At 39.8% G+C, this 21,043-nt stretch overlaps 1 protein-coding gene across 2 annotated transcripts in view; it reads left to right on the forward strand.

Moving 5' to 3' along the window:
* The first annotated feature begins 409 nt into the window (after nucleotides 1–409).
* LOC111151383 (adaptor related protein complex 2 beta 1 subunit) overlaps nucleotides 410–21,043 on the forward strand; it is a 129,835-nt gene continuing 109,201 nt past the window's right edge. For both annotated transcript variants that reach the window (XM_022509370.1, XM_022509371.1), the window contains exons 1-4: nucleotides 410–544; nucleotides 7,182–7,241; nucleotides 13,933–14,038; nucleotides 19,911–20,046. In XM_022509370.1, coding sequence (XP_022365078.1) covers nucleotides 7,205–7,241; nucleotides 13,933–14,038; nucleotides 19,911–20,046 — 279 coding nt within the window. In that variant the 5' untranslated portion in view covers nucleotides 410–544; nucleotides 7,182–7,204. The remainder of the gene's footprint in view (nucleotides 545–7,181; nucleotides 7,242–13,932; nucleotides 14,039–19,910; nucleotides 20,047–21,043) is intronic.

Below are 21,043 nucleotides of genomic sequence, written 5' to 3' on the forward strand. Positions count from 1 at the left end.
ATAAAAAAAAAAAAAAAAAAAAGACTAAGATTAAGGACATGTTAAGTGATTTCCCAGTCACATTCTCACCATTGTCCACAGTCCTGAGCTGGCCTGCGAAATCAGCTGAGCCTTAATTTTTTTTTTTTTTAATAAAAGAAACGATATTTCAATCCCTTGCATGTGAGAGGTTTTAGAGAACTCCTGTGCGAGGAAACAAATCCAGGGAACGTCAGTTTGTTTAATATAGTCCTCTGCATAGCCTCCGAACTTCCTCTTGGGTCCAGGCTCCAGTTTCCGCGCAAAAACAAAAAACAAAAAAGACCGGTCCGTTTTCAAGGGGACAGAGATCGCCGCCTTTCTGGTTCTCCCGCGCGCGGGGATGACGGTAAACGTCGAGGTTCTCTAACGTCAGAGTTTCCTGTCCACCATTTTTGTCCCTGGCAAAGTGGGTTTTGCGCAGTGGCTTAGACCTGGAGAAGGAGTCGTGACGTGCAGGAAACCATTACAACACCACTCGGGCCGTGCTCTCTGGCTGCTGCCGCCACCCCCGCCCTCGCCTCCGGTGAGTTCAAGGCGGCTAACTTCGGGGTGTGTCCCTCATTGATAGGAGGGGGACCCCAGGTTGAGTTGGAGGCTGGTGGGGTGGGAGGGAGAAGAAATCCTAGGAGCGTGACCGTTGAGGATGAAGTGAGCCTTCGGGTGTGACCGTTGCGAGGAAGAGGGTTGGAGAGAGGGACTCCACGGCTCCGGCCTGGCGAGGGAATTCTCGGGTGTGGCAGCTGGGAATTGGTGGGCCGGAGGGCACGGGAGGAAAGATATGTTCGAGGTCGGGGGGTTGGGGCCAGAGGCCAGGGGTGTGGCCAGTATAGGCTGGAGGCCAAACGGGAGAACCTTCCTTCTGCCCCGCTTGGCGTCGTTCATTCAGAGGCTGGGACTTGACCAGCTAAGTAGAGGGCGAAAGGGGTTCCCCCACAGGTTTGTCCATTGACGGGCAGCACTCTCCTGTCTCCCGTAATTGGAGGTTAAACGACTCCTCTCTCCCATCTCGTAATGGAGGAATATATCCCAAGAATCTTGACCACCTGGGGCTGAAGAGGAATTCCTGACACTTGGGGGAAGGGAAGAGAAACCTTCAGACCCGATGTGAGAGAGGTGGAAGCAAATAGGGGTAAATCAGCCCCGAATTTTTTCTTTCTGGGCTTAGCAGGAATGATCTGGTTTGGGAAAGGCTGTAGACTAAGCCAGAGGCAAAGAAACTGGAATGTCCTGTTATTTCCATATTCTTTGAATCCAAAGGATTAATTTAAGCTGTTTCTTTTCAGAGCAGTCTTCTACCTGGGGGGAGGCTTTTATTGTACTTGCCGGGCTGTTTCATTTTGAAGCAGTGTGCATAAAGTGTTGATACTTCATTAAACTTTGATTTTTAAAAGAAATAGGTGTTTTAAATGCCAGCTACTCTTACGATAATCATCGAGGTTAAAAAGAAAAAGTAAAGAAAGCACAGTAAGTTTCAAAAAGGCGGAATGACCCAGAAAGTGGTCTGAATGAGGGACAATTTAAATGATTAATTAAGTTTCTGGTATGCCTGTATTGCTTAGCCTCAGGGTACACTTACAAAGTAATAATGGAAAGCAGATGGAGGAGATGGAACTGTACAATAAAGCGTGTAACACATTCCAGTGATGACTAAGCGTGGTGGTAAGGTGAGAACTGTTTGCAGGTACCTTAACAGTTTAAACTCCCGAGGAAGCAGAAAGGATAGTGTGTTCTGCAAACAGCCTCAATGAAAGTTGAGTGGTAAAATTAACACGGAGTTAACATTTTGTGAGTTGAGACTCAAGAAAGTTCAGTTCATCTTTTTCCCCCTCCTTAAACATCCATATTTAAAAATATTACATTTTATGTACAGGTTTGACCCAAGCTGAGCAAGCAGTGAATTAGATACGATACCTTCTTCTTTCTTCCTTCTTTACTTCTAGGCTTCAGTTTTCCAGAGTTCTGCTATTTCAGTTAATAATTGGATGGAAGAGGGTGTCTGGGTGGCTCAGTCGTTAAGCCTCTGCTTTTGTCTTAGGTCATCATCCCAGCGTCCTGGAATTGAGCCTGCATTGGGTTTTCTGCTCAGCAGGAAGCCTGCTTCTCCCTCTCCCACTCCCCGTACTTGTGTTCCCTCTCTTGCTGTCTCTCTCTCTGTCAAATAGATAAATATAATCTTAAAAAGAAAAAAAAAATGGATGTAAGGGGCACCTGGGTGGCTCAGTCCATTAAGCATCTGCCTTTGCCTCAGTTCATAATCCCAGGGTCCTGGAATGGAGCCCTTCATTGGGCTCCCTGCTAAGAGAGGAGTCTGTTTCTCCCCTGCCTCTCCCCTTGCTTGTGCTTTATCTCTCAAATGAATACATAAAATCTTAAAAAAAAAAAAAAAATTGGGTGTAAAACTTGGGGCACCTAGTTTAGGTGGCTCAGTGTGTTGGGCATCTGACTTTGGCTCAGGTCATGGTCTCAGGGTCCTGGGATTCGTGTCTGGCTCCATGCTCAGTGAGGAGCTTGTTTGTCCTTCTACCCCTTTCCCTGCTCGTTCTCTCTCTCTCTCTCGTTCTCTCTCTATCAAGTAAAATTTTAAATAATTGGATGTAAAACTTTGAACTTCTTACTGTATGATATTAAGTTACTTTGTAGTCTGACATAGTTAAATAGAAATCACAGGTGTGGGGGTGCCTGGATGGCTCAGTTATTTGAGCCTCCAGCTCTTAATTTATGCCCGGATCATGATCTCAGGGTCATGGGATTGAGCCCTCATGTCAGGCTCTGAGCTCAGCGCAGTGTCTGCTTGTCCCTCTCCCTCTGCTCTTCCCCGCCACAAACTCCCTCTAAAATACATAAATAAAATCTTAAAAAAAAATAATCGCAGTCATGTTTGTTGTAATTAGGAGTCTTGTGATTTCTTATAAGCTAAATGATAATGGAAGACACTCTTATCTTTGCACTGAAATATCTAATTATTGAAATATTTGAGGGGTGCCTGGGTGGTTCAGTTGGTTTAGCATCTGCCTTTGGCTCAGGTCATCATCATGTTAGGGTCCTGGGATTGACCTCACCTGGGGCTCTCTCCTCAGCCAGGAGCTTGTGTGCTCTCTGTGTCAAATAAATAAAATCTTGAAAAAAAATGTTTGAAATCTCAGTGCCTCTCACCCCCGTAACGAAAGATGTCTTAAATGGCCTTTCTGCCCTGTAATTGGGTTAGCTCCAGCCAGCTTTTTTGCTACAGGCACCAGACTGTGTAAAGCCAACTTAGTGTGAGAAGAAGGGATTTAGTGGCCTCACCAAGTCTAATTTAGCTGCCATTTCCCAGAGAGCCATTTGACGTTGAGACCCTATTTTTTTCTGGCCTTATTTTCTTTAGGGGCACTGTAAGGAAGGGGGAATAGAAGAGAAGGGTCTTTCACAACCTGTATTTGGTAGAAACTAGGTTATGTTAAATCCAGATATATCATCCCGTGTAGGGAGGGAGGCTTTCTCTGAAAATGCAGGCATCACACGCTGGGCTAGCCGGGTTAGTGAGTGTGTGCTTTCCCTGTGGTAGCCATTGTTTAGCAGTATCCCAAGGCCATACCGCAGGTCCTAGAACAGTCAGTGACTTGTCCAGTTTATCTGGTGGGAAGGTGGTGTGAATTCAGACTCCATGATGGCTTTACTTTTTCCTGGGGTTTCCTCTAGGAAAAAAAAGAAACATTTTTTTTTTTCCGCCCAGGAAGAGCTTGATTTTTGAGGCTCTTCAGCAAATATTTTACTTCTTATTTTTTTTTTTCAGCTCTATTTTAGCTGCTTTTCCTTTGGCTTCTAATGCAGGCTGCAGTTTTCACCATCCTTTATTTTTGAGAACCTGGTTATGTTCATCTTTGGCATGTGATTATCTCATTTAAAAAGTACGTAATTTTTAAAAAAGATTTATTTATTTAAGAGAGAAGGATAGAGAGTGAGGGAGCATGGAGGGGGAGAAGCAGGCTCCTGCCTGATGTAGGGCCCTGGAATCATGACCTGAGCAGAAGGCAGATGCTTAACCCACTGAGCCCCATATGCCCAATATATAGTTTTTTGAAGTATAATTCACATAACAAAATTAATCATTTTAAAGTGAACAGTTGAGTGACATTTAGTACATTCTTAGTGTTGTGCAACCACCACTTCTTCCCACTTGTTTTTGTTTGGACTACTTTCATTTTTCTTGGAGTTTTCTTTTGGCTTAAGGCAGGTAGGTTTCCCTGTCAATAGGGGTCAGGGATGCTTCATTTACTATTGTTTACAACAGTGGAAGCTAAGAGTGATCGGTTTCTCCCTTTCTTTAAGAGCAGGGGTTCTTATTTTAGGAGCTAAGATGACTTGTCTCTCTTCCCTGAAATTTTGTGGGTGGGTACATTGTTCCTTAGTTAAGAACACAGTGCTCCTAGTGAATAGGACAGAAATATATTCCTTGACAATGAAATTTAAGGGAGGTAGTGAAATGTGTGGGTCACTAATAAAGGCAGAATTTTTTTTTTTTAAATGGTGCCAGCAGAGCTTTAAGATTTTATTTATTTATTTGACAGGCAGAGATCACAAGTAGGCAGAGAGGCAGGCAGAGAGAGAGGGGGGGGAAGAAGGCTCCCTGCTGAGCAGAGAGCCCGATGCAGGGCTCTATCCCAAGACCCTGGGATCATGACCGAGCCCAAGGCAGAGACTTTAACCTTAACACTGAGCCACCCAGGTGCCCTGTAAAGGCAGAATTTAAGACTAGGTTAATTTTATCATTAACAAACTGTGGTTAAAATTCCTGTTAAGAATTTAGTATGTGCATACGTTTATGAGATCTTTAGAAAACAGAACAATTTTTGTGCCTTTTTTCAAAGAAACAGTGAAAAATACCATCCAGATTATGTGTGTATGTATGTATTTATTTATTTTTAAAGATTTTTATTTATTTGACAGAGAGAGACAGCCAGAGAGGGAACACAGGCTGGGGGGAGTGGGAGAGGGAGAAGCAAGATTCCCACAGAGGAGGAAGCCCGATGTGGGGCTCCATCCCAGGATCGTGACCTGAGCCGAAGACAGAGGCTTAACGACTGAGCCACCTAGGCGCCCCCAGATTATGTTTTTAAATCCTAAGTAAGTTTTAAGTTTTGAGGATTCTGTTGGACTTAAGATGGCATAATAACAGCCTAGACAGACCATATTGGCCTTGAGCTCTGGCTCTCAGGTTCTAGAAATCATTTCTGTATAGCGATTTCTCTCTTTGTATGTGTAAGTTCTTACATAATAACTTCAGATTTATTTCAGATCTTATACATGAAGGACTCCTTTCTTCAATTTGCCCATTTCACATTTAGTGTACTTTGTGAATGGATTAAATAATTATAACATTCTTTGAATTTTTGCTAGGAAGGCATTATGAAAATATTGTATAAAGCAAGCCCCTGTCACAGGTTAATTTTTAATTATATCAAAATGGGAATTTCTGTATTCTATAATATTTGTTGAGTTCTAGCTCACATAGAAGGTAATTCAGGGAAATTCTGGTACAACCTAAAGCACTCTTGCATAAGGTTCAAGACTGTAAATAGTAGCTACTTGGAAAGAGCTCAGCTGAGTTTAATTTCCCTTAGGCTATCCAAGTAGCACAATGTAGAGATCAGATTTGAGCCAGGCTTTTTTCATTATTTCATGTTTATTTGGCTCTTTTTTTATTTTCCTTAATTACATTGATTTGTTTATTGCTTGGGTCTTTTCTCTCTGATCCATATTTACTGTTGTTTGCCAAATGTGGTATCACTCAAGTTTGCCAAACGTATTATCACTCATGTTGTTTTGGCTTGACAGTAATGAGCAGGTGCCAGGCATCAGTCCTAAATTTGGTAATAAGTATTGTTAATGAGGATGGTAAGGAAGAAGATACACATTTTTGAGTGCAGAAGGAATATTACTACATGAAAATTTAAATATAGTTAAAGATATCAACTACCTTGGACAAAGTCTTAAAAGTTTCTTAAATCAGAAAACATTGTCTCATTATTAGGGGGAGAAATGTGGCCAGTCCATGCCCTTTTGTTTTACTAGTAGAACCATGTGTCAGTTGGATTAATTTTCCATTTAACTTGAAGCATTAACTTGAGTCTGGGATCCATGATCTTTTGAGTTTTAACACCTTCTGATTCTTTTTTGTATGCAATGTGACTGAATAAATATCTTCTTTTTTTTTTTTTTTTTTTTTTTTTTTTTTAATGTAAATGAATATTTTTTTTTTTTTTTTTTTTTTTTTTTGCCTTGTTTTTAACTGTAAAGTGATATTATTTATTATTTGGGAATACTTTTGGGCTAAGTATAGATAGTTGGAAATATGAAAACTATAATTAAGAAATCCATGTGTGAGGCATATTTGCCTCTAGAGATTTGTTGTGAAAGAATATTGTCCTATTAATGTAGGCTTTTTATTCTGAGATTCCTTTTTTCAAGAGATTCATGTAATGGTGAATAGGTTGGCACAGTTTTCTCTTTCAGCCTTACTATTGCTTCAGGATATGTGCTTTGGAATGACTCCATCTTGAGGTAGGGAGTAAATCAGATTTTCCTTAATGGAAAGTAATGGGGAGATCTTTCAAAACAAACTTTTTCTTATCTTAATATTTGAGTGCCTCATTGAAGATGTATTTGCAGAAAGGTCTAGCTTTAGGTCTTGGAGGCTTGGAGGAGATAATTATGCATAAAATCACAAGGCCATAATAGATTATCAATTCATGCCATTTAGCCTATGGATTTTGCCCCAGATAGTTCCTTGAGGCAAGAGTTAACATCCCTAATTATCTTTGCATGTCTTGAATCACAGTAATGGTGGTAAGGAAGAAAATACCCATTTTTGAGTATAGAAATTCTTTTTTTTTTTTTTAAGATTTTATTTATTTATTTCTCAGACAAGAGATCCCAAGTAGGCAGAAAAGCAGGCACAGAGAGAGGGGGAAGCAGGCTCCCTGCTGAGCAGAGAACCCAATGCGGAGCTCAGTCCCAGGACTCTGGGATCACAACCTGATCATGAAGGCAGAGGCTTTAACCCACTGAGCCACCCAGGTGCCCCTGAGTATAGAAATTCTTGTAAATGTTATTAAAATTAATCAAATGCCTTGCTGGACATCACTAAATTGGATAAATCAATTTTTCTTCTCTTGTTATAGGTGCACATTAAAGATCCAAAACCATGACTGACTCCAAGTACTTCACAACCAATAAAAAAGGTAAGTACGAAAACTTGACCAAAGAACTTTTGAGTTCTTTGAGTTTGAGTTCTTCAAAAGTTATAGTGTCAGATTGTTCCCCCTAGGATGTTCCTGACTTCTTCAGACATGCATATTGTGGACTGTCTCATTGGGGATCTATTGTTTGTATAGAACAGGGTATTAGAATAAATTATTAAAGGATAGGTTTGTAAAGATAGGGCTGTGATGCACATGATTTTGAGTTGAAGGTTCTATTTTGGTAAGAGGATGAAATCCAATTTGGATCCATTGAAGATTGGTAGATCTGAGGAAGGCAGAAGCAGCAGCAGCAGCACATTCATTCTCTCTTTTTTTTTTTAATTTGGAAATACTTTATAACGAAGAGTACTATTAAAGCAATATAGGCCACGTAAAAAATAGAAATGCAATTCTCTTTCTCCTTATTCCGGTTCCTGAGGTGAACTCAGGTGTATCCTTAGTTTTTTTCTATGCATATAAATGCAAGTATTAATCCATATGATTACGCAGTTTTTTATCTTTAACAAAAAGAGGTCATGCAATAGTACATAGAAACTTGATATTTTCATATCCCTCCATATATAGATTTACCTCATTCTTTGGGTGTTGTCTAAATACATTCTTTGTACTTAAGACAGGGAACCTCCAGGATGCCTGGGTGGCTCAGTCCTTAAGCATCTGCCTTTGGCTCAGGTCATAATCGCAGGGTCCTGGGATTGAGCCCCACATCTGGCTCCCTGCTCATCAGGGAGCCTGCTTCTCCCCCTGCTTGTGCTCTCTCTCTGTCAAATAAATAAATTAAATGTTTAAAAAAAATAAAAGGGAACCTCTAGAGTCAGTTCCATGATTTTTAGGTCATAGTCTGTGGATTACTTGAAAATAGCTCTGAATTTATTAACCTCATCGTCTTTGTAATCAGAAATATAATACTGCTTTATGGGGTGTCTAGGTGGCTCAGTCTGTTGAGTGTATGACTCTTGATTTTGGCTCAGGTCATGATCTTGGGGTCATGAAATCAAGCCCAGTGTTGGGCTCTGCATTCAGCATGGAGTCTGCTTGAGGATTCTCTCCCTCTCCCCCTTCCCTATGTGCATGGGCATGCATCCTCTCTCTCTCTCAAATAAAATCTTTAAAGTGTGTGTGTGTATGTGTGTATTTATATGTGTGTGTGTGTATTTATATATGTGTGTGTATATATATATAAAGTAAAATTTCTAAAATATAAGTGTGTGTGTGTGTGTGTGTGTGTGTGTATGTATATGTATGTGTGTATATGTATATATAATATACTGGTTTTTACATACGGCTGTGGGGCTAGGAACTAGGGATTCTTCGTGAGAAAGACCAGCCTCCTCATCTTTTGTAAAATAGTTACCAAATAACAGCTCCTTTCTAATGCTGTAGATGGCCCTCCCTTTAAAAACAGACCAGCTTTGGAGCATCTGGATGGCTCAGTTGGTTGATGTTTGCCTTCAGCTCAAGTCATGATTTCAGGGTCCTGGGTTAGAGCCCCACATCCTGCTGCCTTCTTAGTGAGCAGTCTGCTTCTCCCTTTCCCTCTGTGATCTCTCTTGCTCTCACTCTCTCTCTCTCAAATAAATAGATACAAATCTTTAAAAGAAAAAAAACAAAAACCACAGAGTCCATCTCCCTTGACTTATTCATTATATTACTCAGAAAATGTTTATTGAGTGTCTCCTATGTGTGAGTCATGCTTTCTCAATACTCTAACGGAGTTTCTTTCTTTTTTTTTTTTAATTTTAATTTTTTATTTATTTGACAGGCAGAGATCACAGTAGGTAGAGAGGTAGGCAGAGAGAGAGGGAGAAGCAGGCTCCCTGGTGAACAGAGAGCCTGAAGCGGGGCTCGATCCCAGGACCCTGAGATCATGACTGGAGCTGAAGGCAGAGGCTTTAACCCACTGAGCTACCCAGGCGCCCCACTAACGGAGTTTCTGATTAAATATTCTAATCTCCTTCAAGTCAAAGTAGATGCAAAGGACACCTAATACCCTTTGGTTTCTAAATATAATTTCCCACTAAGGAGGCAGGACTCTTTGGAGAAATAACTGATTCCACGGTAAGTGAAGGGAAAGTACAAGATGAACATGAACATCTTATGCCACAAAGCAAGGGAGTTCTAAAAAAATAGTGGGACATGCAAGAAGCAGCGTGGTTTGAAAGGGCTTCCAGTCACCAAATTTAAGATAATTTGAGCAGTAGAAAAAGTGATTATAGTAGTGGATTGTAACCCATCGATTAATACATTTTCTACACATAAATCATAGTTATCATTGATTCAGTCAGGAGCCATCAGTGAATGCTAAAACGACTAGTAGGTGAAAGTTCAATGAGGAGCAGGACATTTAAATAGTCTTAAGGTTTCCTTTCACAAATTACTAATTACAAAGGAAAAAATAGCAACTTTATAGTATCAGGACCTGATATTTACCACCTTAACCAAGTATTTGATGTTAACATCACCAATAATGGGACACAATAACATTATTTGTCTCTTGGTGTCATGCATTGAGAAGAACATAACATTCCCTAAGAATTACGCCTGTCAAAATGCATAACCTCAGTGTAATCATGAAGGAACATCTGTGATAAGCCCAACCTGAGGGCATTCTATCAGATAACTGGCCTATACCTTTAAAGAATGTCAGTATCCTAAAAGACAAAGGCTGAAGAACTGTTTCAGATTAAGACTATAGAGGCATGACAATAAATGTAACATGTGATCCTGGATGATTCTAGATTGGATCCTGGCCTGAGGGGGACAGTGGTAAAATTGCTATGAAGGATATTATCAAATAAATAAAGTCCATAGAATAGATGATGATGATGATGATGTATCAGTGTTAAATTTCCTGATTTTGATCATTGCATTATGGTTAGTAAGATAATCATTGTTAGAAATTATACACTGACCTATTTGGAGCTGAAGAGACATGATGGCTGCCGTTTACTATTATATGATTCAGGAAAAAATGTGGAAATACATAGAAAGTATCATCAAGCAAATGTGGCACACTGTTAACAATTAGGGAATCTTGCAACTTTTTTTTTTAAGGTGTTTATTATTTATTTGAGAGAGAGAGAGAAGACTGGTGGGGGAGCAAAGGAAAAGGGAGAGAGAGAGACTCCTTAAGTAGACTCCTCACTGAGTGTGGAGCCCAACCTGGGCTGGATCCCAGGACCCTGAGGTCATGACCTGAGTTGAAATCAAGAGTCAGACACTTAACCAACTGAGCCACACAGGTGCCTGAATCTTGCAACTTTTAAAATTGAAATGATTTTTTTTTTTTTTTTTAAAACCTGGCTGGCTCAGTCAGTGGAGCATGTGACTCTTGATCTTGGGGTGGTGAGTTTGAGGCCCACGTTGAGTGTAGAGATTACTCAAACTCATACTAAAAAAATTTTAAAAACCCCCAAACAGAGGAGGGCACCCTTTGGTGTCCTGAAGGGAACAAAGAGCACTAAAATATTTTCCAGAAAGTGTAAGCAAATCTGTCCTGTTTTGGTCATTTGGAATTATTTAAGGGTGAGCAAGCTCTTTTGTAACAATATGGAAACTCCATAGTGAGTTTCTTAATTTTATCAACTTCTAGTCAGTGGCTTTCAACCTTGCCTACACATTGGAGTCACCCAAGGAAATATAAAACAATACTAATGTCTAGTTCCCTCCCCCTGAGACACCCTGATTTCATTGGTCTGGGATATAACCTGGCTGTGCAGATTTTTTAAAGCTCCTCACATTTCTCCAATGTGCAGCCAAGATTGAGAACCATTGCTAGCTACTAGCAGTGCTTGGTAGATTTGATTGGGGGGAGAAGGAAAAAATGGAAGAATTTAGTAAAATTTTATGTATGAGATACCATGTCTCAATTCATGCGCTTCGTGGCTCCCACCCAACTTCTCTATCTTTATTAGTCACACTTCACAAAAACCATTAACCCTGCTTGTCGCTCATTTTCAGTTTTTTTTCTGACATTCTGAAATGATATTTATTGTTGACATTTTGTATGCTTTGATGACCAAGATATTGTCTATATTGACATAAAAAGATGTTATTTAAAAACTCACCTAACTTGGGACACCTGGATGGCTCAGTTAGTTAACTGAGTCTTGGTTTTGGCTCAGGTCATGATCTCAGGGTGGTGGGATTGAGCCCCACAACAGGCCCCACCCTTAGTGGGGTGTCTGTTGAGATTTTCTCCCTCTTCCTCCCTCTCTCCCTCTCCCTCTAAAATAAATGAATAAATATTTAATTAAAAAAAAAAAAACCTTGGGGCGCCTGGGTGGCTCAGTGGGTTAAAGCCTCTGCCTTCGGCTCAGGTCGTGGTCCCAGGGTCCTGGGATCGAGCCCCGCGTCGGGCTCTCTGCTCAGTGGGGAGCCTGCTTCCTCCTCTCTCTCTCTCTCTCTCTCTGCCTGCCTCTCCGCCTACTTGTGATCTCTCTCTCTCTGTGTCAAATTAAAAAAACAAAAAACAAAAAACAAACCCTTACCTACCTCTTCAAACCTTCTCTTGTAATGAATCCTGGTAACCTTTTTTAATTCAGTGATCTGTAAAAGTTTTAAGACCTACAGATTGCATCACGGCTGGGTAAATACCACATTTTAAAAAATGGATAGACTGTGTTCCTTTTACTTCCTGCAACACCCACCAGAACTGCCACTGGAACATATTCTTTAAGTTTATGCTAGAATTGGAATAGTTTCAGTTACATCCTGTTTTGATTCTTCAGCTCCTGCTGCTTTTTAGAGTGCAGACTTCTGAAACCCTGCTGCTTGTCCTTTACCGTTCCTAGAAGTAAATGATGGGAACCCTAAGAGCTGGATTTGACAGCAGATGACTTGGAGAGGAGAATGACTCTTAAAGGGACCAGCTTTTGGGGCTGTGCTATTTTTGCATTTGTTGATTGAAATAAAACCGATTTTTGTAACTGTTTGTCTTGCTGGCACTGGATATTGATGTAACAAGCTTTTTTAATGCTCAGCTTCTGTGTTTCTTACCAGTTTCATCCTTCCCATCCTAAGGCTTCAGCGGATCATGTAGTTTGCTGTCCCCACTGTTTCTATAGTGGTGAATGAGATCTGGTTAAAATGAACATCAAGCACAGTCATATAAACATGGCGGAAAATGAGGCAGTATGGTCGAAGAGTTGAAGGCTGTAGAGGGAAGGTTGAACTGGGAGTAGCCGACTGCTTTTTCACAGACACAGTGGTGTCTTTTGTTTTTTCTTTTAAAACCAGTTGAGGTTTATTACCATGACAGCCCTGGCATTTCACTGTGCAGAACCTGAGCACTCCTTCAAGACTGTGCCTTTAAAAATGACTCTGGTGGGGAGCCTGGGTGGCTCAGTGGCTTAAAGCCTCTGCCTTCGGCTCCAGTCGTGATCCCAGGGTCCTGGGATCGAGCCCCACATCCGGCTCCCTGCTCAGCGGGGAGCCTGCTTCCTCCTTTCTCTCTGCCTACTTGTGATCTCTGTCTGTCAAATAAATAAATAAAATCTTTGAAAAAAAAAAAAGACTCTGGTTTGCACCATCTTTTTTTTTTTTTAAGATTTTATTTATTTATTTGACAGAGATCACAGATAGGCAGAGAGGCAGGCAGAGAGAGGGGGAGGAGGCAGGCTCCCCGCTGAGCAGAGAGCCCGATGCAGGGCTCGATCCCAGGACCCTGGGACCATGACCTGAGCCGAAGGCAGAGGTTTTAACCCACTGAGCCACCCAGGTGTCCCTGTACCATTCTTGAAGCTTCAATTTTATTATTTCCATCAGACCAGTTGGATAGGATGGGGCCTTGAAGCCTTAAAGTGCTAATTAGAGCAGGGATTCTCAGCCCTGGTTGTGCATTAGAATCACATGGAGGAACTTTAAAAAATATGAACGGGGCACCGGGGTGGCTCAGTTGTTAAGCATCTGCCTTTGGCTCAGATAATGATCCCAGGGTCCTGTGATCAAGCCTTGTGTTGGGCTTCCTGCTCTGCAGGGAGCCTGCTTCTCCCTCACCCACTCTCCCTGCTTGTGTTTCCTCTCTTACTGTGTCTCTCTCTGTCAAATAAATAAATAAAATCTTAAAAAAAAATGAATGTGAGAGCTCTTCTTGACATGCTGATAGAACCTGAGCATTGTTATTCTCTAAATACCTCCCAGGTAATATTTAGTTGGAAACCTCTGGATTCAGCAGTCAGGAGACACAGTTCTAAGAGCAGCTCTGTCACTAACTCACTCTGTGATCTTTGAACCTCAGTTCTTTATTGGTGGGTGAATGAGCAGATATCTGGAATCTCTTTGGTTTGAAAACAGATTTGTGAACCTGTTTCGTGCCTACATTTATTTTTTCCTTGGGACCTTGAAATTCTGATGGAAGATCTTCGTCACTCAGATGCCATTCTCTCCCTGTCGTAGTAGATACCATGAGATTTGTTTTTTCCCCACCCATATACTTCCTAAGATCTGGATTTTACGTTCTTCTCTGGCCATAATCTCAAAGATGGTATTGTTATCAGTGGGTCAATTAATAGTCTGTGGATTTGAATTATACCTGTCCTATAGTTTTTAAATTCTCTTCTTCGATTGCTGCCCTGCCTCTGGTCAGTGGTCATGTTATGTATTAGAGTGTAGTATTCCAGTCTAGTTTTCTGGTCCTGGGATCTCACCAGTTTGCTCTCTTCTTTTGTAGGAGAAATCTTTGAATTAAAAGCTGAACTCAACAATGAAAAGAAAGAAAAGAGGAAGGAGGCTGTGAAGAAAGTGATTGCTGCCATGACTGTGGGAAAGGACGTTAGGTAAGGGTAATCACTCCTGCTGTTGGTCACTTTAGACCCATACCCTATTTTATGACTTCTACTGCTTTTTGTTTAACTGTTGTAATCGTAGAATCTATAAAAACGGGTTTGTCCCACTGAAAGATTGTGAGGAAGTGTTTGTTTTTACGTTAACTCTGTGACAAGGTTTTTTGAAGAATGAAACCAGTTTGATTTTGTTGCATTGAGATCTAACCTAAAACTTCCTGAGAGCTGGCACAGTTACACGTCTTCTGTTGAAGTGTTCTAGAGAAGATGCTAAAAGTGTACTGAAAAGCAGAAGCTCATACGTTCTTTAATCGGCTCAAGCTAGTGTCCTTAACTCTACAACTGTAGATTCTGTTGCTGAATTAAAGATGAAAATCAATGTTAACAAAGTCCATTTTGTCTTTTTTTTTCCCCTCTGTAATTCAGCCAGACCATTTGGAAATAGGTACAGATTATTCACAAGCCCCTGAGGATTCACAAGATCCTTTTCTGGGGATTTGTGAGGTCAAAGCTGTCCTTATAATAATACTTGGGTATTATTTGCCTTTTTTACTGTGCTGACATTTGCACTGCAGGTACCTTAGTGTGAATCAAGGTAGCAGTGCCAATCTGTGACAGTAGTCATTGTATTCGTCACCACTATATACTTGGAGGGGAAATAGGCAGTTATACTTATGACTATTTTTCGTGAAGCATTAAAAATTTATTTTATTAAGCTTTGAATCTTGAGTATAGGTCATTTTAATATTCCATGTGATAAAGCAGGAATTATGCATAAAACACTTCTGCTGCATAGCAAAGTAATGGTTGACTTGGAGAAAAACCCTTGCAAAATTGTTTGAATTGGGAAACCCATTTTTAAGTGAAAAAATGATTGATAGGTTATAGTTAATCAGACTTCAGTATTTGGGAGACATTTTATCAAAAATGAACAAAGTGAACCTGTCACTTCTAGAGAAAAAATTTGACATTGGATACGTTTTGAGCTTTAAAGTAAAAATTAGATTGTTGGAAAACTTGTATCTCACAACATGAGCTTGACAGCTTCCCAATACTTACAGACTTTTCTAATGAGCTTGGTAATGAAATTAGTGAATGTATTATTTACATTAAAATTTATGTGGTGAAATTTGTCGTCATTGGGAAGATCTGCATAACTCAACCAGTATTTCCCAAATGACCACTGCATGTATCACAAAACTATGCGTGGGTAAAAGATCCAGTCAAAATAATTGATAAATGAATACATTTTAACGCAATTAAATGTTAAAAGCTCGATATGGTTTCAGATTTCTCATTGCAACTAACCTTTTTTTAAAAGATTTATTTATTTATTTTAGAGAGAGGGAAAGAGCATGCACACACAAGTAGGAAAGGGGCAGAGGGAGAGAGAGAGAGAATCTTAGGCAGACTCCCTGCTGAGCACAGAGCCTGATGAGGGTCTCCATTCTATGACCCTAAGATCATGATCTGAGCTGAAACCAAAAGTCAGACACTTAACCCATTGAGCCATCTAGGTGTCCCTCCAACTAACTCTTAGGGAACTATCATTTGCAGACCGAAAAAAGAAAAAAATAAAGCATTTGTCTAGCTTTTCAGTGAATCAAAGAATATCTAGTTAATCTGATAAAGCTGTTAAAATACTGCTCCCTTTTCCATTAACATATGTGTATCATTTTTTTCTTCAGTCCAAACAGTATTCTACAACAGGTTGAATGCAGGAATGAATACAAAGATCCAGCTGTCTTTTCTTTTTTTTTAAAAGATTTTTATTTATTATTTATTTATTTATTTATTTGGCAGACAGCGATCACAATCAGGCAGAGAGAGAGGGGGAAGCAGGCTCCCTGCTGAGCAGAGAGCCCGATGTGGTGCTTGATCCCAGACAGCTGTCTTTTCTTAAACCAGACATTAAAGAGATTTGCAAAAATGTAAAACACTGACATCTTAATTTTTAAAAAATACAAAATTTTTACTTTAAAATATTTGTTAATATGAAATACATTTATTATTTTAAATGGATCAGTGTTTTAAAGTATTTCTGTTTTAATTCCTGATAGCGTAAAATATCAGTAGGTATAACCCACGTGAACAAAAACTCTCTGGGGATCTCAAGAATTTTTAGAGTGTAAAGGGTTTCCTGAGACCAGGAGGGTGAGAGCAGTTCCCCCAACCAGATCAGGGGCCCAGGTGGAAACGGTGGCAATTAATGACTCAGATATCTTCTTGTGCTTCAGGTCCTTCTGCTATCAGGTGCCTTTTGTTATTGGAGTTTAGTTTGTTAGCATTTGGTTCTTTTTTTTTTTTTTTTTAAAGATTTTATTTATTTATTTGATAGAAAGAGATCACAAGTAGGCAGAGAAGCAGGCAGGCTGGGCGGGGGGCATGGGGGGTGGGGAAGCAGACTCCCCGCTGAGCAGAGAGCCCAATGTGGGGCCTGATCCCAGGACCCTGAGATCATGACCGAGCTGAAGGCAGAGGCTCAAATCAGTTTTAAATGTTCATCTGAAAACCATTTTTAGCTTATAGCTCATACAAAAGTAGTGGTGGGCTGTATTTTGTGCACAGGCTGTGGTTTTCCTGTCCAGGATCGATCTAGTCACTGATGGGCTATTTTTGCCTTTAGATTGAGAGCATCAGCACTGATGAACTGGTAAAAGTCAGCATACTTCATTAGCGTGTCTTTTGTGTTCTCACCAAGGTTATTTCTGTATCCTAGAAAAGTGAAACCTCTTTGAGTTTCCTTTTGTATGCTTGGTAAATACTACTTGTTAATCTGTTAATTGCTAATAATTTGTGCTCATGCTATTCCACGTGTCATAATTTAAAAAGGATAATAGATGTCTTAGCCTTAGTTGAAAAGACCCAAAATTTGAAAAATTAGGGAATAATAAACAGTTTTGTAATAGGTACCAGAGTATGTATATTAAAGACAATAAGAGTTCTTCGAAAGAGAGATCCATGTAAATAGGAGCAGTTGAAGAACGCTTCTTGGAGGAGATGGAATTTGTACTGTGCCTAGATAGCTCAAAGATGCAGAATAATAGAGATTAGGTATTCATAGGTTATCATATTTCAGTCTCTCCTGCAAGTAACTTCAAGTTCAGTGCTGTCTGATAGAAATACAATGTGGGGCATATGTAATTTAAAATTTTCTGATAGCCAAATTAAAAAAGTAAAATTAATTTGAATAATATATTTTACTTAACACAGTACAAAGTACCATTTCATCATGAAATCAATATAAAAATTATTAACGAGGTATTTTACATTATATTTTTCTTTTTTAAAAAATTTTATTTATTTATTTATTTGACAAGAGAGCCCACAAGCAGGGGGAGCTACAGAGAGAGGGGAAGCAGGCTCCCTGCTCAGCAGGGACTCTGGGCTCAATCCCAGGACCCTGAAATCATGACTTGAGCTGAAGGCAGATGCTCAGCTGACTGAGGCACCCAGGCGCCCCACATTATATTTTTCATACTAAGTCTGAAGATCCAATGTGTGTTTGTTGTTTTTCTTTAAGATTTTATTTATTTATTTGACAGAGCACAAGTAGGCAGAGCAGCAGGCAGATGCAGGCTCTCTGCAGAGCAGGCAGCCCGTTGCGGGGCTCTATCCCTGGACCCTGGGATCATGACCCAAGCCAAAGGCAGACGTCCAACTGACTGGGCAACCCAGGCATTCCCAATATGTGTCTTACATATATATATATATATATATATATATATATACATCACATCTTAGTTCAGACCAGCCACATTGCCAGTGAGTAGCTACATATGACTAGTGGCTACCATACTGGAAAGTTCAGATTTCTAGCTTTATAGGTTGGTACTTAACGGTTTTTACCTTTAAATTTTATTTATTTATTTGAGACAGAAGAGGGAGGGTCAGAGGGAGAAGCAGACTCCCTGCCAAGCAGGAAGCCCGATGCAGGATTCGATCCCAGGACTCCAGGATCATGACCTGAGCAGAAGGCAGTCACTCAACCAACTGAGCCACCTAGGTGCCTGGTTTTTACCTTTAGAACTTGTTCTTGATCGAGATCTTCTTGATCTTATGCAGGCTGTTGGAATTAAATTACTCAGGATCTTAAATTTACTGTTGGTTAATATGTCACATTTATTTAGCAGTTTTACAGTTGTTTTATCCATGAATTATTCTAGGAAATGGAAAAAACATTAATTTCGGGGGAGTGTTAATTAGTGTTTATTGATTATCTACATGTGCATGAAACTATACTAGGTATGTACATTCAGGTTAAATGATTTTCAGGAGACTTTGTTTTGTTGCAGAGAAGGTGGATGCTTTGACTTTGCAATCCATCTTCCTTTTTGTAAATAACTTTGTGTTTATTGTGTGTGTACAGGAGTTGTACTGTGTGACTAGTTATTTCAGTCATTCTCTGTCCTGTAGAAATATCCTGACATTTGCGTTTTCTGTACTTGTAAGATGTTAAGAAGTATTTAAAATTTAGGGGCGCCTGGGTGGCACAGTTAAGCATCTGACTTTTGGGTTCATCTCAGGTCATGATCTCAGGGTTGTGAGATCGAGCCCTATATAGGGCTTTGCACTCAGCACGGAGTCTGCTTGGGATTCTCTCTCCTTCTGTCTCTGCCCCTCCCACTCATGTTCTCTCTCCCAAATAAATTTTTTAAAAAGGTATTTAAAATTTATATAGTACTTTGATAAAGCCTTGGGGGAAGGTTAATTACCATTCTCTCATAAAATATAGTTAACCTGTACTTAAAAAATACAGCTTATACTTTAAAATCAAATAAGCTATCCTTCCAAACTAGTGGTTTGGGAGCCATTCCAAACTAAAGCTACTCTTCTTTGGCTTTATAAGAGAGTAATAAATCATGCAATGACTCGAATTTGGGAAAAGTGTAAACTCCTTTTCTATTTGAGGACACTCAAATTTTCATTTGTCTAAGTTTGTAACGTTAAGAGAAAGAAATTTTTAAAAAAGAATAAAGAAATTCTAGAAAGGAATCAGGACTTCTTAGAAAAATGACTGGTTTCAGTTGTGAGATTAGAAATGTACCAAGTAATCCCAGGTAGAGCATTGTGTCCTACCAGAAAGTGAGGAAACTGGTGAAAATGCAGGACTGCATCACAGAGACTCAGAAGATAGCTGAGTAAAAGTCCCCACTGGCTAAGGATAGAAGAATATGAACATTACAAGTATAGCAACCATAGTGCTTTGAACCTGCAATGAATTGATATGTAGAATTACTGTTAATTTTTTTGTGATAAAGATTGTGGCTTTTTAAAACAAAATCCCTAAAGATATGCCCTAAAATATGTATGAAATTATATAATGTTTAGGATTTAGCTAAAAATAATCCAGAGCAGCAGCTCTGGGTGGCTCAGTCAAGTTAAGTGTCCAGCTCTTGATCTCAGCTCAGGTTGATCTCAGGGTTGTAAGTTCAAGCCCCATGTTGGGCTCCATGAAGAGTGTGGAGCCTACTTTAAAAAAAAAAAAAAAATCCAGAGTAATTAGTTGGAATAGGGATGGGGGAAGGGAGAATGGATTGAGGATATGTATGAAACAAAATTGGATGTGTATTAATACTTCTTTGCAGCTGGGTGATGGATACATTTGTTATGCTGCTTTGTCTACTTTTGTTTGTTAGAAAATTTTCATAATGAAGTTTCTTAAATCTATTTTTAGAGACCTTCTTGGGACCAGGACTATAGTTTCTTTAGAAATTCATTTCAGTCTTAGTTGTTACCACAGTGGGGACGTATTTCCTTGCATCAGATCACTTTGGTTAAATAAGGCCATTTCTTCATGTTCAATCCAGTAGCTTGGCACCAGCACCTACTCATTTTCCTTTTCTCTTTTCTGCTGTCTTCTCAGTTCTCTGTTTCCAGATGTAGTGAACTGTATGCAAACCGACAACCTGGAATTAAAGAAACTTGTTTATCTCTATTTGATGAACTACGCCAAGAGTCAGCCAGACATGGCCATCATGGCTGTCAACAGCTTTGTGAAGGTAACATTTCCCCCCCTTCCCAGGAACCAGTCTCATCTACCTCAAGTAACCTTTTTGGAAGTGTTTCTTGATATAGTTAATGTCTGCATTGCAAATAAGCCACCTCTGTTCCAAAAGAGGAACCTCTAGAGAAGCACTGGCAGTGACTAGGAGTGTTCATGTTTTTAAGCATTCTTTATGCCAGCATTCGTCATCCAATTCAAACCATATGGAGAGCCTTCTTGTTAGCTGGTCTTGGTGCATCCTTGCCAGATGGGAGAAGAAAGCCAGGTGAAGAAACCTCAGTGTTTTACCTTGCCAGGCTGACAAAGGTTAGGAGTATCATTGCAGTTTCCGTAACCTGGGCTTTATCTATTTTATCTTTGGAGAAATTATGCTTATGGGTCAGAAGTAGTGGAAACTGCAGAAGCGACTACTTCTGTTTTGTTTTACTTAATAGTTCTTAACACTCAATTTTTTTTTATTATGAAAACTTCCAAACATATTCAAGTAGAGGAAATAGTATTATAAATTCCTAAATCCTCATCTTGTAGTTTCAGTAGTTACCAACCCAAGACCAGTCTTATTTAATTTACTCTCCCCATACGTGCTCTCCTAACTCCCATTCCTTCTCTTACTGGATAATTTTAAAGCAAATCCCAAACATCATAAAGATGAAAAATCACTTCATCCTTATATTTGTGAGAATAAGATCAGTTTTTAAAGATTTATTTATTTGAGAGAGAGTGTGTAAGTGCAGGTGCGGCGGGGTGGGGGAACAGAGAGTCTTAGGCATACTCCGCCCTGAGCTTGGAGCCAGACTTAGGGCTTGATTTCACAACCCTGAGATGATGACCTGAGCTGAAACCAAGAGTCCCAATGCACAACTGATGGCACCACCTAGGCACCCCAAGATCTCTTTTTAAAACATAACTACAATACTATTGTCACATCCTTAAAAAATTGACCATTAAAATATTTCTTACTATTGAATATGCAGTCAGATTTTTCCTGTCAT

The sequence above is a fragment of the Enhydra lutris genome, unplaced genomic scaffold (assembly GCF_002288905.1).
Source record: "Enhydra lutris kenyoni isolate GAN:26980312 unplaced genomic scaffold, ASM228890v2 scaffoldscaffold26, whole genome shotgun sequence".
In the NCBI taxonomy this organism is placed as follows: Eukaryota; Metazoa; Chordata; class Mammalia; order Carnivora; family Mustelidae; genus Enhydra; species Enhydra lutris.